We start from the raw sequence: 13,658 nt of genomic DNA, 5'->3' as shown, positions 1-13,658 counted from the left end.
TTTTCTTTTTTTCTTTCGCAAATTCCCCTGCACGGTGTCCAGGAAGGCAGCAGCGGACGATCGGACGCCCAGCAAAAGAAAGGAGATGGAGAAATCAAAAAAAAGAGAGAGGGAGGGAGCAGCGAAAGAACATCCACGCACGCATGCAAGCGGCACCGCAGAAGGAAACACACACACGCGAGAGGAGGAGTGAGGGATGGCAGGCAGAGGCGGGGCGGGGCACACAAGGGGCAAACACAACTCGCCAGCGCCAATGCGCAACACCACAGCGTCTCCGCAGGAGGAGCACCAAGAACAAGGAAGAAAGGGGAGTGGACTCCAAACAACACGCCGTTATAAAAAGCCATCAACGACGCGTCCGCTCCGTCCGTCCCCCGTCTCTCTCTCTCTCTCGCTCTGCGAGTGTAGGTGAAGAAGAGGGGAAGGGAAGGCCACCCACCGCCGAGAGGCTCCCTCGCCGGCAGCGGCATGGAATGCTGCTACGCCTCGTATTGTCCGTGCTTGCTGTGCACGGCAGCAGGGGAGGGGGTGGGAGAAGCTCTACAGGCCCATTTCTTCAGGGTCCTTTCCGGCCTTCACCACCATCTCCCGCTTGTATTCGTGAAACATCGTCTGCACGCGCCGTGACTCATTCATGACAAAGAGGGCAATCATGAACCACACGTAGCCCAGCGCCACCAGCTGTGCAATGTTGCTCCAGCGATTCAGCTTGTGGAGCGTCGCCGCCTCGCCCGCGACGGCAGCGGTGTGGTCGGTTACCTGAAACCCGAGGCTCTGCAGCGTGTTGACCGCGTCCGGGATGTACTCCGGCGGGAGCACAAACAACATCGACTGATGCTCCTCACGTGGGTGGGTGACGTACTGCTCGCCCACAATCGCGATGACCCTGCGGGCGATCCAGGGATGACGCTTCACGCGAAACGCGTTTGGCGTGAGCAGTATCAGCGGCATGGGCGTCTTCAGCGGCTGCTCCCGCGCGATGAACTCACGCCGGGTGAGGTTGAGGTCGATGCAGTCCGGAAATCCCATGGGGTGGAAGTAGGCGTAGCCGGGGAAGAAGCCGCGGCGGATGAGGATGCGGGCGAGGTAAACGTAGGTGGGGTTGAATATGTCGTTGCTCACGAACATGCGGTGCTCCTTTGCGTAGGGCTGGTAGACCCAGTCGTTGTAGTACGACTCCTTCGCGTAGCGGAGGGCGGGCACGACGACGATGCGCTGCCTGCGGAACGGGTGGGTGATCTTCAGGACGCTCACAACCTCCTGCGCCCCGTCGATGCGCACGACGTCCTGCAGACGCCACGTCTTTTTGCCAAAAAGCGACATTGCGGGTCTCCTGTCGGTCCTACTGCGCACACAGCGCAATAGCGAGAGAGCGAGAGAGAGAAGAGCAAAAGCAAAAGACAAAAAAAACAGCTTGCGGCCACAAGACCAGGCAAGGCACAACGTCCCCCCTCCTCAGACATCCGCCTTGTGCCCTTCTCTGCGGGAGCTGCGCAGATTCTCAGGCTGCGTGGATGAGACAATTTTTTCTTTCCCCCACCCCCTCCACTCGCAAGTACGCCGCCGCACACGCCCACGCATACAACAAGAAATGAATAAATAATACAACAGTGGGAACTGAATGTTTTGGCTAAATGCGTGCGGCCAACCGCCTCCCGGCCTAACTGGGAGTCGCCCAACACACGCGTACACGCACCCACACAAACACGCACACAAAAGCTGACAAATTTTTTTCTAACAAACGGGAATTCAAGTCATCGGCAGAGATGCGGGAACGACAACAACAAAAAGACCCACCGCCGACGCACTACTTTGGCTTCCTCTGACCGCCGAGCCCCTCCACACGCCGCCGCAAAAAACAACAGGGCGGACGGGGATCATCCCCCCGACAATAAAAAAAAAAAAAAAGAGTTTTGTTCCCTCGTGCAACTTCCTCCGCGGTTTGTCTCGCCCGCTCTCTCGCTTTTTTTTTCTTCTACCTGCCGCTTTTGCCGCATCCGTTGCCGGCACCCCCCCCAGAAAAAAAGCGATAGTAAGAGGAGCCCCAGGGCGATAGACGGACCAAAAGAGAGAGAAATATAAAACCAACAAAAGGAATTGAGCGGGCATGACAGTCCATGGCAGATAACGGCCCATCTCCCATCACGTCCTCCACGAGCACCGACGGCTCCTTTGGCTAGAGCGGCGCTGTGTGGTGCTCCAAGTAGGCGATGGCGCAGCTGTCGTTGCAGCGGCGGAGGTGCGGTAAAAGCGTTTCCCGCACTTTTTTGTGGTAGGCGTCAACCTGCTGCCGCTCCGCCTCCGTCAGGGCCGCCGCGTCAATGAGTTCGCGGCACAACGGCACCATGGTGAGTGTGTCAAATGTCAGGAACCCCTCCTTGCTGTGCTTCGTGGCGGCCGGCACGACGACCTCGAGGTTCTCTATGCGGATGCCAAACGCCCCGTCCTTGTAGTACCCGGGCTCATTCGACACCACCATGCCTGCCGCCAGCGTCGCCTCCGTCGGCGTCGGGCGAATGCCGATGCCCTGCGGGCCCTCATGCACGTTCAAAAACGAGCCCACCCCGTGACCGGTGCCGTGTGCATAATTCAGCCCACATTGCCACAACGCAGCGCGCGCAAGCACGTCGAGACGGTGGCCGCTGGTGTCGGTAGGCCACACGGCGCGGTGGAGGGCGAGGTTCCCTTTAAGAACGAGCGTGTACGCCTCCCGCTCCTCCTCGCGTGGCTTCGTGAAACAAACCGTCCGAGTGACGTCTGTAGTGCCGTCCAGGTACTGCGCCCCACTGTCAACAAGGTACAGCTGGTTTGACACAATCGTGGCGGAGCCCTCAGGCGGTGGGGCGTAGTGCACAATCGCCGCGTTGGGGCCGACAGAGGAGATGGTGGGAAAACTTAGCTGCACAAAGTGTTCCCCCTCTCGCCGGAAGGCCTCCAGCCTTTGCGCGCCGCTGGCCTCGGTAACGCCCGTGTCTTCCTTCACAGCCACCGTGTCGTAGAGCCACGCCAAGTAGCGTGTAAGAGCCACCCCGTCGCGTACGTGGCAGCGGCGGAACCCCGCAATCTCCACCGCATTCTTGACGGCCTTTAACGTCTGTGCCGGTCCGCACTTTACCCGTTTTACCTGCATCCCCGCCGACTCCAGCAGCGCGAAGAGCCACTGACTCGTCTGGTACTCGTCAACAAGGAAGGTGGTGCCCGTCGGAAGGGCACGGAGATGCGACTCCAGCGCGTTGTACGGGTGGAACTGCAGCGCCGACCCCTTCACCTCGCCCACGTCGGCGTCCAAGAAGAGGTGCACGGCGGGAGCAGCCCCGCGCTGCACCACGCCGTAGGCGTAGAACACGGGGTTAAAGGGCACCTCCGAGCCCCGCAGGTTGGTCAGCCAAGCAACCTCGTCCAGCGCCGAGAGCACCACGGCGTCGCACTTCTGCCGCTCCATCTCCTTCACCAACGCCGCCACCTTTTCCTCGCAACAGAGGCCGCAGAACTCGTCCGGACGGGCGTATATTTTTGCGGGGGGGCGCTCCACCGGCGGCATCAGCGGCTGCACCAGATCCGGCACGGAGAGCAGGTTGATCGTCTTGCGTCGCCGCTCCCACTCGGCTACAGTCGCCAGGCAACTGTTCATCCCCACCGGCGCGGCGGAGCCGAGATTCAACTCAATCCAGGCCTCCAGCGTTGGCACACCCGGGTGACCGTCCTTCATCAGCGTCCACTCCGGGTAAAGGGTTTGCGAGGCCTCAAGCCAATAGCGGCCGTCCGTCCAGAGGTAGGCCTCGGCCATAGTCACAAGGCACGTGCCAGCGCTTCCCTTAAAGTTTGTGATGTAGGCGCGGCACTTGTACTCCTCTTTCACGTACTCGCTGTTGTGAGGGTCACTGGAGGGGACAATGAGGGCGCTGAGGGAGTGCTGCCGCATCGCCTCACGCAATGCCGTTAGAATTTTGCTTGCCGTCGACATCATTTCTTCTCAGTGCGTTCCTCTCCCTTTCCACACAAAAGCGTTTTTTTTTTTAGTGTATGTGTGTGTGCCTGTGTGTGATGCTCCTTCCTTCTTTTTTCCTATTCAGAGCCCCGCAACGGCAGCACGCAAGAAGATGTGTGTGTGTGTGTGTGCGTGTAAACGCGCGTGGAGAGCCAGGCAGAGAGAAACATCCCCCACAGGCAAGAAAGCAGACAATGCACCGCAGAGAACAGAAATTTTTTTTCACTTCTCATTATTTTACCCACACCGTCGACGCTAGCGCCACACATACGCACGCACACAGAGACACAGATGCATACATGAGAGAGAGAGTGATGCACAGAGCGAAGTGCACGTGCATGCAGTGCATATATGTGCACACACAAAGGTGAAGCTTCAGACAGGGCCCAAGACAAAAAAAAAAGAATACGCATAGAAAAAAACAAAAATTACACTTATCTTCCATTCAACTGGCTATTGGAGCACTTGCGTAAGGTGTTAGCACTAATAGTAGTAAGAACTAAAAGAGCGACCTTCATGTTATCACTGTTACTCTGCACATCACACCGGGCGGAGTAGGACTCCCAGATGGATCCTGCATCGTTTTTGCCCCTTACAGCTCGTCTAGCGCCTTCAGAATGGTTTCCTCCACCATGTCGTTCGTGGCCTCATCCGGGCGGTCCTTTATGCCCGAAAGCGCCTTTGCCATGACGCGCTGAGCCGCGCGACGCTCGCCGAGCAACGTGGCGTCGTCCATCACAAGTTCGAAGCGGAGTGGCGTGTGAATGTTGTTGAGCGTCTGCGCACGGCCTTCCAGGACGACGTTGTAGCCGGCGCGACTGAGCTTCCCGATGGCCATGTTCGCAAAGCGTATCACCTCCCCCTGCGTCTGCTGCGCCACCGTGGGCACCACACGGCTTATCTCGGGCGTCTTTAGCAGCGTGTTCTGGATGTCGGCCACGCGCATGGTTCCCTTGAGCACAATGTCAAACCCACCGTCCTTCATCTGCTCGAAGGTCACCTGCTTCTCCACCTTGGAGAGCAGCTCCGGCGTGAGCAGCTCCTCCCGTATAGGCTCTCCCTTCAGCGCCTCGAGGGCCAAGTATGTGTAGCTGCGGAACACGTTACCGTTGCTCCACGCGACACACCGCGGCAGCAGCTTCTGCAGCTTCCCCACGGTAGTGCCTTTGCCCGTGCCTGAAAGCCCCTGAATGACAATGATGTTCCCCTCCCTGCCTGGCAGGTGACGCAGGACCTCCTCTGCCACCTGTTGCGCCGTCCTGCCAGCCACGCGAACCTGCACGGGCTTGGCGACGTCTGTATCTCCGCGGAGAATTCCTTTGGCCCTCGCGATCTCAATGCCCACCGCCAACTTGGCTTCGTCCTCCTTGTCACGGCGCATAATCGCCTCTCCCTCACTTGCCGCCAGGCGCTTGAAGCTCTCCTTGTCACGCAGCAGCGCGAGCACGGCGGCGCTGCACAGGTCGTCCTGCTGGCGCAGCAGTGCGGCGGTGAGTGGTGGCATGAAACGACGCATTCACAAGAGGTGCGTTAATGCAAATCTGACTTCTTTTCCCGTTTTTGCCTTGTTTTCTCTCGTATGTTCTTCGATGCCCCCGCGCGTATTTTATTTCCCTCTTCTTTTTTTTTCCCCCTCCTCCCCCCCTCTCCTCCGCGTCTGTGGGTGAAGACGACTTGGACGAAAGTGTTTGCTTTGTGATTTGGTGCTGGGTCTGGCCCCGCGACCACCTTCCCTTCTTCCGTGTGAGAGAGAGAGAGAGGGCAGAGGGCAGAGGCGTTCAACAAGCGAGGCGGTCGTGGGGCGGCGGGCGCAGTTGGGGGGAGGGGGCAGCAAAGTACACCGGGCCCTCCGCAGGCACGGCGCCACGCGTGTGTGCGGACGGGGGGGCGGAAGGCGGCGTCGTCGTCGTCGTGGGAGCAGGCGGAGGTGACTTTACGCGGGGAAGAAGAAGAAGGCGCAAGCGGCAAAACAAACAAACAAACACACGAATAAAAAAAAAAGAAGAAGTGTAAGCAGACATGTTCGTGCGTGCGCAGAAGTGCATGGAGAGGAGGCGCAGAGGCCCCACCCCGCCCCGCCCCCCTACACACACGCGCACACACAGAAAAAACAACAACATGTAAACCCACCACGGAAAACCTTTGCATGTGTTTACGACGGATGAGTGGGCGAGTCGGTCAGGGACAGAGCGAGAGAAACGCAACACAAGCCCCAGCCACTCCACTCACACATTCCGAACAAGAAACATTACCAATAATAACAACAAAAGCCTCCACATGTCCGCCGGCACATGCATCAACAGCTTCGATTTGGCGGTTGCGTTTCTTCCCTTTTGCTCTCCCTCGCACTTCTCGAGAGGGTGCAAGGCACACCTGCCGCCACGTTTGCGGGGAGGGCCGCACCGCACATGTTTGCTCGAAGACAACCTTCAAAGGGGCCCGCACAGGCACAGCCACGAAAACAGAAATGCGTACAAGTGTGTACGTAAATACATACATCAAAGCAGGAAAAACACCAACATAAATGATACACAGAGACGCACTTGTGCGGTGCAAACGCACGCACGCACGCACCCTTCTGCCTCTTCACTCACTGTTCCCCCCTCCCATCTTTTCCCCTCCGCTCTGGCCGCGGCAATTTGGGTTTGCAAACAACCCACAGAGCCAGAGGCGGGACACGAGAACACAAGATCAACAACACACAAACGCGGATCAAACCACACAGACACAGACACACACACACACACTCACACGCATATTATATATATATATAATATAAGCGCAGATAAGTCGGACAAAACACGAGGGAAAACAGACAAGCAACAAAGAAGAATAGGAAAAGCACAGAGCCAGATTCAAAATAAGGGCAAAAAGAAGAACAAGAAGAGCGAAAAACACATGAACAAAAAAGAAGAAAGGGGCGAGTAGAGAATGTTTGAAACATGTCGCATCGTCAATTAATTATTCTCAGCCCGCATCTGCTCCTGTTTCAGCTGCAGTACCGCGTTGTAGTCGTCCAAAACATCATACACGTTGCCCGCCTTGGCAAGGGCCTCCAAGATCGGTAGCAGCCGCTTCAACTCGGTGTCGTTGGGATCGTCGAACCATGAGGGGATAGGGATGGCGTTCCGCTGCTGGAATAAATACGTCACCGGGCTGTTATCCAGAATAGCCGTCTTATCCAAGTCTCGCCCGAGCAGTGAGAGATCCTTCACGAATGCCCCGTTTAACATGCTGCAGTGCTCACGGTAGAGTCGCAGAGAGCCCAATACTCCTTCTGGGTCCACGGCATCCATGACGGGGTTGCAGTACTTGGACATCGATGCCGTGAAGACAACCACCTCAAAATGCTCTGCGATAAACTTCAGAAACTGCTTTAGAAAAGGGCGGTACGCCACATACACGGTGGTCGCAGTGGTGTCCACTGCGATGTTGAGCACCAAGTCATGATGTCTCGGTTGGTGTATGAGCGAGCTGTGCACAAGCGTCTCATCAAGGTCCAAAATAAGCGTCTTCTTCCCGCTATGCAGCTGCAACTGCGGCGGGAGCAGCGAGGGGTGATTCCTGGCGACGACAGGTGACGTGTTTGTTGGCATATTTTTTATCTTCTTTCGCCGCACCACAAACTCGTACAGCTGCAACTTTTTCTCGCCCTCGTTGCCGCCGCCGCCGCCGCCGCTAACGATGTTGTTGCTGCTGTTGCAGCCATTACCCTCCTCGTTGTCGTCCGTCGCACCACCGGCGCCAGAGGAAGTCCCGTTGGCGTAGGCAATGGCGTCACTACCAGCGCCCGGGAGAAGGGCATCCGCCAGCGCCGGGCCACGCCCCCGCAGCGGTCCCGGCCCCTGCTGCACCTGCGTCATGAACATGCCACTAATCTGCAGACTCTGCACGGAGAGCCCGGCGGCGTCCATCGCGGGCGCAGAGGCGGACACGCCGGGGCTCCTGGAGACGGCGAGGGCGGCCCCGACGAAATTCGCCACCGCGTTTTCGTCCACTGCCCCCTCCACGCCAGTCGTGGACTGCGCCGTTGGCGGCGACGATATCGTCGACGGCGACGGCGAAGCGATGGGCTGCTGCGGCTCATCCTCCTCCTCCTCCGCGCGCCGCCGCGTTCTACTGCCACTATACGACTGTCGCGCCGCACTAAGCCTGGCAGAAATGCCACGAAAGAAAGACGCGGCGTCGTGGCTCATCTCCTCTACTTCGCCTCCCCTACTTTGCGTTTCGCCCGCCAACAGTTGAGCAAGACACACACACACACACACGCAAAGAGACGCCCTCGCCGGCGCTTCACAAAACAAATGTCAACCAAAAAAAACAACAACAACAAGAACAAATCGGGGGCCTCCTCCTCTTTGTGCTCGCCCACCAACTTCACTTCACCCACGCTCTCGGCGCGGCAAGAGGTGGTAAGCGTCGGCGGGGGGACTGCGGCAGCGACACGCGGGAGACCTCAGCACGGAGGAAGGACGCGGACGGCGAGAGAAATCCAAAGCGCGAAATTCCCCAAACCCCCCTCCTTTATGTATACTTATACACACAGACGCAAGAATGTTTGACTTTTCTTTTTTCCCTACGCTTCCTGCGGGGCTGGGCGGGGAAGTTTCTCTGTCGGAAGGCAAGTGTGGTGTGCGCCGTTGACCGAGCAAAGGCGCAGAGACGCAGACAGCCGGGTCGCACGCCTGGGCCTCACTGCACCTCCTCGTGAGTTCCCTCACCGGCTTTTGCTTACCACGGTGGCCCCTGCGAGTCCCCCCGCAGCGGCGCCGGCACGCAAGTCGGGACGGAGCGCGACCCTCCACCACAGGCAGACGCAGGCCGAGCAGCAGCACGACCGACAACACCCCGCACAGACGCCTGAAGGAACCGAGGCGAAGAACTGCCCACTAAAGAGACACACAAACGCAAGTAAAAATAAAACAAAATGAAATAAATAAGAGGAAAAGGAGTGAGGAGGGAAAAGTCGTGAAGCCAAGCAGCAACAAAAAGGAAAGAGAAAAGAGTTTCTCCCCAGAAAAGGCAGGGCGCCCCACAAGCAGAAGCCTCCTTTGCCCTTGAGTTGCCGCCGCCGCTCTACCACCCTTCCTCGCTAACCCCCCACCCCCGCACGGACACCAAAAAACAAACAAAGGTTTTTGCGCCCCTGTATTCTCTGCAAAGGAATACAAAGATATTGAATGCACTTATCTGTGTATATGAGGCCCCTCCTCCTTCTATGTTTCTTTATTTTCTTTTCGCACGGCCGCCTAAGAATACTCTTCTTACTGCTGTTGCCCCAACCCACGCGAGAAAAGAGGTTAAATAGAGAAGAAGGAAGAGAGGATTGAAATGGGTGGAGACGTGCAAGTTCCGTGCAGGCAGGAAAAAAAAGTGGAAAGGGCAGAGAACCCCCCGCCCTCTACAATAAGAAAAGGAAAAAAAAAACAGCAATAATACGTGCAGGGAGGGAGAACGAAAAGGAAGACACTCCAGCCGCCCTTGACACGTGCACCCAGAAAGAGCATCACACACGCGCCTCGAAGCACGCAACACGGCAAACGTATAAAAGAAGTCCTCTCTCTCCCCCACGCACACAGGGACGTGCATGCACCTAGTGGGGTCAGATAATAACGATTGGCACACACACACACACAAAAAAAAAACAGGAATGAAAGCAAAGACCAATACAAATCTTCAACGGGCGTTTAGCACATGATCCATGTACGGTGGTCAGATGGGGTGCATCGTCTCAGGCGATGGGAGTCCAGAAAACAGTGCCTACGAAAAAGTAAGAAACAATGCGGAAAACAAGACGCAATGTTCACTGCTAGAGCCCCTGTGGTGTTTATGACTTCATCCACGACATGCCTTCTGCAATGTATAGACGCAATATATATTGTATACTGCACATACAGATGGTGGTGGTGGTGGGGGAAGGGTCAGGACACAATCGTCTTCTCGCCCGTGTCGTGGTCGAGCAAAACGTGCGTCCGCGTGTCTGGGCAGGCGCGGACCTCGTAGCGGGTGACGTAGCACCGGAGGCCGCTAAAGGAAAGCACCACGGTCACCTCCACCTCCCGCACCCCCACGCCGCCCACCACAAAATGCATCTCAATCCCCTTCACGGCTCCTTTTGTGGTCAATGCTGCTGCCGCCTCCTCGCAGGTGTGGGACTTCTCCTCCGCAGCCGCCTCCTTGTCGCTGTCGCTGCCCGGGTTCGCAGCGGGGGGCCGCGACGGGGCGGGGTCGCGCAGGATCGCCTCGCTCACAAGCCTCGGGTTCACGTCCAGGGTCGACTCAGGCGCCACCCCGCAGACGCGTTGGATGCTGCTCTGCAGCTTCTCCAGCCCCGCCAGGTAGCGCTCCTGCAGCGGCGGCACCATCATCATCACCGCCGCCTTTGGCGGCCGCGCAAACAACTTCTCCACAAACGACTCCGCGAAGGGCACAAAGTCCTCCGTGTGCAGGAACTCCAGGACGTCGAACTGATCCATCGACTGTGGCTCCACACGAAAGCCGGTGACCTGGAAGTGTCGTTGGGTGCCGGTCTTGACGAAGTAGGCATCCCGGGAGGAGCACCACCGCCACGACATGCGGCATTTTACCCGCCTGGCGTGCTGAAAGTCTACGAGGGCCACGAAGTTTACATCATCGCCCCGGCTCCTAAGCATGACCGTGTCGCGGGGGATGTGCACAACCTTACCGAAACGTTTGCAGAGGCAGCGCGCCATGGCCCGAATCAGGCCACGCTCCACCTCCGCCAGCAAATCCGGGTGAAACAGGCTCATAAGTGGTTTATCGTAGCCCGCGCTCGCGTCGTCTGTTAGCAAGTTCATAAAGAGTGTAAAAGGGGCAATGGTGTAGGCCGCCACCTCACGCGGCCGCCTAAATACATAGTAAAGGTAGTACAGCAGAAGCATCAGCCACGGAACTGCGATGCCCAAGAGGACTTTGGACCCCGACGTGCCACTAGGAAAGAGCTCACTGATAGCGGCCATCGTATCTTTGTTTGCCGGCGGCGGCGTCTGCTGCTTTAGTTATGTGTATTTCGCGCCTTTGCACGCAGAGGGAACACAGCGCACACTGTGCTGTCCCGTGGGTAAGGAGCAAGACGGGGGAGTAAGACACCGCAGATGCAGCGGCCGCACGGCAACACGGCACCCTCAACACCACCGCGGCGAAGAAATCCAAGCAAATAAGCAGCCACACCGCCACGCGCACGCACGGAGCCGCACACTGCGCCGCCAACGGCAGAGCCACCCCACTCGGCGTGTGTGCGTGCGAGAGAGAGAGGGAAGGGGGGGGAAAAAAAGAGAAAGATAAAAAGCGGGCACGCGGCAGCTGCTATTCCCGCAGCGTCGGCGGTTGGCCCTGCTGCGCGAAGCCATGCGGGAGACCCTTTGGTGCGCACTGATTCATGGACCGCCTCCTTCCCTCAACGTACGGTTGAATGGGGACCTCAAAAAAGGATGAGGCCGCCTTTTCCCCGCTGACACTGCCCCAGCGTATTCCGCGCGGCTGCGTGCATGACAGCGGCTTTGCACCCAACGCCTTTGGTGGCTTCACGGCCCAACGAGAGAAAAGCAGCGGCACAAGCCGCATTCACACCTCCTATCCCTTCTCTTTCCTCCTCCTTCCTTCTTGCCCGCCGTGTGACGCCGCCTCAGGTGGCCACTCAACCTCCGCACGTAATGCGGGTTCCTTTGCCGCCTGTTCTCCCTCACGCTCGGCTACGCGCGTTGGGCCACGCCGCTCACGACTGCGGGGGAAAAGCGGGAGAGAGGAGGAGACCACGCAGTGAAAGTCGTTCGGCCGCCCAGCGCACACACTCCTCGCCGTCCCCCACTGGCGGAGGGAACAGAAGAACACAGAACGGCCCGAGTTTTCCCTCGACAGCCACTTTTCTCCCTCCTGTTCGTGGACCGTCACACAGTCTCTTTCTCTCTCTTTTTCCACTCTTCATTTTCTTTCATTTTCCCTCTCTTTTTTTTTCCTTCCGCGGCTGCTGCGTGCGATGCGTTGCAGCCAACACCCACCGAGAAAAGCAAAGGAATAGAAGGAAAAAAAAAAAAAGGTCCAGCAGGCGCGTTGGACCACGCCTCACGCGAGCTGGCGGATGGCCTCTGTGAAATCCCTCGCCATGGGTGCGGCGAACGCGACGACCTCGGCGGTTCGCGGGTGGACGAGCGTCAGCGCGGCGGCGTGGAGGGCGACGCGGTCAATCAGCGGCGTGCTGCACGCGGCCCCCCCGTGCTCGACGTCCTGCAGTATAGGCAGCCCCGCGGCCGCCAGGTGGCGCCGGATCTGGTGCCGCTTGCCTTGCTGAATCCGGCACTCCAGCAGGGCAACGCGGGAGCGCCGGAAGAACCGCACGACGCGGTACTTCGTGGAGATCTTGACGTCCAACGGGTCGCGCAGCACCCCTCGCAGCGGGACGCGGCGGAGCTCCGGCTCCATCACGGCGCACAGGGCGAGGTAAACCTTGCTGCTCTGGGAGTACGCGGCGCCTGTGCCCATCTGGTGGCGCAGCGAGTCCGCCGCGCAGTCGCTCTTTGCCATCACGAGACATCCGCTGGTATCCGTGTCCAGCCGGTGAACTTGGCCCTGACGAAAGACCCCGCGCAACGTCTCCCCGTTCTTCGCGGAGACGAGCATCAACGACACCACGTCGGTGGCTGCCGCGTCGCCCAGTTGGGTGCAGCTGAGGGCGTGGCGCGAGGTCGCCAAGCGCGGGGGTTTGTTTAGCACCAAAATGTCAGCGTCCTCGAAGATAACAGGCAGACACGACGCAGCGGAAGCAGACGGGGCCGCGGAGGAGGAGCCCACGGCCCGCATAGCCGCCTCCACACACTCATGCGTGCGAGGCAGTTTCACCTTCACGTGCGCGTTTCCTTGAGGCGCGAGAACCGCCTCAACCGTCCCCTCCGGCCCGTCCGCCAGCAGCGTGCGCCAATAACTGCACTGCGGTGCGAGCGCCACCAGCGCATCCATGAGCGGCCGCGGCCCCAGCGGCAGTAGGAACGTCAGCTCCTCCGGACGCTCGCCGTCCCCGTGGCACTCCCCGCACTCCTCGAGAAAGTGCGGGAAACTCGCATGCGCAGGCTCCAGCTCGCCTCGTTTTAGCAGCAGCGCGTACTGCCGCAGCAGCCGGCTATCCACGAGGCAGCGTTTCGGGTCCTTCAGAACACACGAAAGCGCGGAGCGGTGCACGCCCGTCTCGGAGCGACGCGCCCCGCCTGCCTCCTCGCCGTCCTGCAGCAGCGCCGACACCCACGTCCGCTCCAAGTCCGTCAGACACCAGTTGCTGAGGCAGTCGAGGGAGACGCGCCGCGGCATCAGCCGTTTGCTCCGCACAACGTCGGCGAGGACGCGGCCACGCTCGCAGGGCCACATCGCCGTGTGAAGAAACTGTGAACTCCAGCGCTGAATTGCCCGTGCATCTGTGGGGAAGACCAAACCCGGATCAACGTTGAAGCGGCACGCCGTTGCGAGCGCCTCCCGCAGCAGCAGCCGTGCCGGGTCCTCCGTACTCACCTCCCGCATCTCCCACAACTTGTTGCGTAGGCGGATCGCTAGCTGCGTGGCGCAGGTCTCAGACGCCGCCGCCGCCGCCTCGTCTTTGCCGGCAAAGCCCTCCAAGAAGGACAGCGCCGCCGCCGGGGCATCGAGGTTCACCAACGCCGCCAGC

The 13,658-nt window shown here is 59.0% G+C and overlaps 20 protein-coding genes across 20 annotated transcripts in view, besides 9 other annotated features; 11 read left to right on the top strand and 9 right to left on the bottom strand.

Moving 5' to 3' along the window:
* Tco025E_00097 (uncharacterized protein) overlaps positions 1–347 on the bottom strand; it is a gene marked incomplete at both ends in the record, with an annotated part of 435 nt that extends 88 nt beyond the window's left edge. Inside the window, one exon of the mRNA XM_029367046.1 lies at positions 1–347. This exon is cut by the window's left edge and continues 88 nt beyond it. Coding sequence (XP_029232919.1) covers positions 1–347 — 347 coding nt within the window.
* A 30-nt stretch (positions 348–377) lies between these two features.
* Positions 378–398: a microsatellite.
* A 142-nt stretch (positions 399–540) lies between these two features.
* Positions 541–951, bottom strand: Tco025E_00096 (putative trans-sialidase; the record flags this gene model as incomplete). The annotated part of the gene is made up of 1 exon (XM_029367045.1): positions 541–951. The coding sequence occupies one exon, from the start codon at positions 949–951 to the stop codon at positions 541–543; it is 411 nt and encodes a 136-aa protein (XP_029232918.1).
* Positions 952–1,210: 259 nt separating this feature from the next.
* Tco025E_00095 (uncharacterized protein) lies at positions 1,211–1,603 on the top strand (the record flags this gene model as incomplete). Its single annotated transcript, XM_029367044.1, has 1 exon — positions 1,211–1,603. One exon carries the CDS (start codon positions 1,211–1,213, stop codon positions 1,601–1,603), a length of 393 nt encoding a protein of 130 aa, XP_029232917.1.
* A 75-nt stretch (positions 1,604–1,678) lies between these two features.
* Positions 1,679–1,715: a microsatellite.
* A 34-nt stretch (positions 1,716–1,749) lies between these two features.
* Tco025E_00094 (uncharacterized protein) lies at positions 1,750–2,109 on the bottom strand (the record flags this gene model as incomplete). The annotated part of the gene is made up of 1 exon (XM_029367043.1): positions 1,750–2,109. One exon carries the CDS (start codon positions 2,107–2,109, stop codon positions 1,750–1,752), a length of 360 nt encoding a protein of 119 aa, XP_029232916.1.
* A 67-nt stretch (positions 2,110–2,176) lies between these two features.
* On the bottom strand, positions 2,177–2,479 carry Tco025E_00093 (putative spliced leader RNA PSE-promoter transcription factor; the record flags this gene model as incomplete). The annotated part of the gene is made up of 1 exon (XM_029367042.1): positions 2,177–2,479. The coding sequence occupies one exon, from the start codon at positions 2,477–2,479 to the stop codon at positions 2,177–2,179; it is 303 nt and encodes a 100-aa protein (XP_029232915.1).
* A 738-nt stretch (positions 2,480–3,217) lies between these two features.
* On the top strand, positions 3,218–3,943 carry Tco025E_00092 (uncharacterized protein; the record flags this gene model as incomplete). The annotated part of the gene is made up of 1 exon (XM_029367041.1): positions 3,218–3,943. The coding sequence occupies one exon, from the start codon at positions 3,218–3,220 to the stop codon at positions 3,941–3,943; it is 726 nt and encodes a 241-aa protein (XP_029232914.1).
* An 80-nt stretch (positions 3,944–4,023) lies between these two features.
* Tco025E_00091 (uncharacterized protein) lies at positions 4,024–4,359 on the top strand (the record flags this gene model as incomplete). Its single annotated transcript, XM_029367040.1, has 1 exon — positions 4,024–4,359. The coding sequence occupies one exon, from the start codon at positions 4,024–4,026 to the stop codon at positions 4,357–4,359; it is 336 nt and encodes a 111-aa protein (XP_029232913.1).
* Positions 4,360–4,580: 221 nt separating this feature from the next.
* On the bottom strand, positions 4,581–4,934 carry Tco025E_00090 (uncharacterized protein; the record flags this gene model as incomplete). Its single annotated transcript, XM_029367039.1, has 1 exon — positions 4,581–4,934. The coding sequence occupies one exon, from the start codon at positions 4,932–4,934 to the stop codon at positions 4,581–4,583; it is 354 nt and encodes a 117-aa protein (XP_029232912.1).
* A 391-nt stretch (positions 4,935–5,325) lies between these two features.
* Positions 5,326–5,655, top strand: Tco025E_00089 (uncharacterized protein; the record flags this gene model as incomplete). The annotated part of the gene is made up of 1 exon (XM_029367038.1): positions 5,326–5,655. One exon carries the CDS (start codon positions 5,326–5,328, stop codon positions 5,653–5,655), a length of 330 nt encoding a protein of 109 aa, XP_029232911.1.
* Positions 5,656–5,733: 78 nt separating this feature from the next.
* Positions 5,734–5,762: a microsatellite.
* A 4-nt stretch (positions 5,763–5,766) lies between these two features.
* On the bottom strand, positions 5,767–6,108 carry Tco025E_00088 (uncharacterized protein; the record flags this gene model as incomplete). The annotated part of the gene is made up of 1 exon (XM_029367037.1): positions 5,767–6,108. The coding sequence occupies one exon, from the start codon at positions 6,106–6,108 to the stop codon at positions 5,767–5,769; it is 342 nt and encodes a 113-aa protein (XP_029232910.1).
* A 26-nt stretch (positions 6,109–6,134) lies between these two features.
* On the top strand, positions 6,135–6,512 carry Tco025E_00087 (uncharacterized protein; the record flags this gene model as incomplete). The annotated part of the gene is made up of 1 exon (XM_029367036.1): positions 6,135–6,512. One exon carries the CDS (start codon positions 6,135–6,137, stop codon positions 6,510–6,512), a length of 378 nt encoding a protein of 125 aa, XP_029232909.1.
* Positions 6,513–6,682: 170 nt separating this feature from the next.
* Positions 6,683–6,744: a microsatellite.
* Positions 6,744–6,766: a microsatellite.
* A 179-nt stretch (positions 6,767–6,945) lies between these two features.
* On the bottom strand, positions 6,946–7,284 carry Tco025E_00086 (nuclear lim interactor-interacting factor-like protein; the record flags this gene model as incomplete). Its single annotated transcript, XM_029367035.1, has 1 exon — positions 6,946–7,284. One exon carries the CDS (start codon positions 7,282–7,284, stop codon positions 6,946–6,948), a length of 339 nt encoding a protein of 112 aa, XP_029232908.1.
* Positions 7,285–7,759: 475 nt separating this feature from the next.
* Tco025E_00085 (uncharacterized protein) lies at positions 7,760–8,233 on the top strand (the record flags this gene model as incomplete). The annotated part of the gene is made up of 1 exon (XM_029367034.1): positions 7,760–8,233. The coding sequence occupies one exon, from the start codon at positions 7,760–7,762 to the stop codon at positions 8,231–8,233; it is 474 nt and encodes a 157-aa protein (XP_029232907.1).
* Positions 8,234–8,238: 5 nt separating this feature from the next.
* Positions 8,239–8,259: a microsatellite.
* Positions 8,260–8,296: 37 nt separating this feature from the next.
* Positions 8,297–8,327: a microsatellite.
* A 575-nt stretch (positions 8,328–8,902) lies between these two features.
* Positions 8,903–8,928: a microsatellite.
* Positions 8,929–9,214: 286 nt separating this feature from the next.
* Tco025E_00084 (uncharacterized protein) lies at positions 9,215–9,577 on the bottom strand (the record flags this gene model as incomplete). Its single annotated transcript, XM_029367033.1, has 1 exon — positions 9,215–9,577. One exon carries the CDS (start codon positions 9,575–9,577, stop codon positions 9,215–9,217), a length of 363 nt encoding a protein of 120 aa, XP_029232906.1.
* A 105-nt stretch (positions 9,578–9,682) lies between these two features.
* Positions 9,683–9,991, top strand: Tco025E_00083 (uncharacterized protein; the record flags this gene model as incomplete). The annotated part of the gene is made up of 1 exon (XM_029367032.1): positions 9,683–9,991. The coding sequence occupies one exon, from the start codon at positions 9,683–9,685 to the stop codon at positions 9,989–9,991; it is 309 nt and encodes a 102-aa protein (XP_029232905.1).
* An 83-nt stretch (positions 9,992–10,074) lies between these two features.
* Positions 10,075–10,797, top strand: Tco025E_00082 (uncharacterized protein; the record flags this gene model as incomplete). The annotated part of the gene is made up of 1 exon (XM_029367031.1): positions 10,075–10,797. The coding sequence occupies one exon, from the start codon at positions 10,075–10,077 to the stop codon at positions 10,795–10,797; it is 723 nt and encodes a 240-aa protein (XP_029232904.1).
* A 109-nt stretch (positions 10,798–10,906) lies between these two features.
* Tco025E_00081 (uncharacterized protein) lies at positions 10,907–11,293 on the top strand (the record flags this gene model as incomplete). Its single annotated transcript, XM_029367030.1, has 1 exon — positions 10,907–11,293. One exon carries the CDS (start codon positions 10,907–10,909, stop codon positions 11,291–11,293), a length of 387 nt encoding a protein of 128 aa, XP_029232903.1.
* Positions 11,294–11,420: 127 nt separating this feature from the next.
* Positions 11,421–11,771, top strand: Tco025E_00080 (uncharacterized protein; the record flags this gene model as incomplete). The annotated part of the gene is made up of 1 exon (XM_029367029.1): positions 11,421–11,771. One exon carries the CDS (start codon positions 11,421–11,423, stop codon positions 11,769–11,771), a length of 351 nt encoding a protein of 116 aa, XP_029232902.1.
* Positions 11,772–12,008: 237 nt separating this feature from the next.
* Positions 12,009–12,044: a microsatellite.
* A 26-nt stretch (positions 12,045–12,070) lies between these two features.
* Positions 12,071–12,427, bottom strand: Tco025E_00079 (putative RNA pseudouridylate synthase; the record flags this gene model as incomplete). Its single annotated transcript, XM_029367028.1, has 1 exon — positions 12,071–12,427. One exon carries the CDS (start codon positions 12,425–12,427, stop codon positions 12,071–12,073), a length of 357 nt encoding a protein of 118 aa, XP_029232901.1.
* A 532-nt stretch (positions 12,428–12,959) lies between these two features.
* Positions 12,960–13,373, top strand: Tco025E_00078 (uncharacterized protein; the record flags this gene model as incomplete). The annotated part of the gene is made up of 1 exon (XM_029367027.1): positions 12,960–13,373. The coding sequence occupies one exon, from the start codon at positions 12,960–12,962 to the stop codon at positions 13,371–13,373; it is 414 nt and encodes a 137-aa protein (XP_029232900.1).
* Between the last annotated feature and the right edge of the window lie 285 nt (positions 13,374–13,658).

Source organism: Trypanosoma conorhini (assembly GCF_003719485.1).
Source record: "Trypanosoma conorhini strain 025E chromosome Unknown Tco_14.4_contig_00001, whole genome shotgun sequence".
NCBI classification, from domain to species: Eukaryota; Euglenozoa; class Kinetoplastea; order Trypanosomatida; family Trypanosomatidae; genus Trypanosoma; species Trypanosoma conorhini.
The sequence above is the reverse complement of the archived record's forward strand: the minus strand, read 5'-3'. Positions and strand labels throughout refer to the sequence as shown.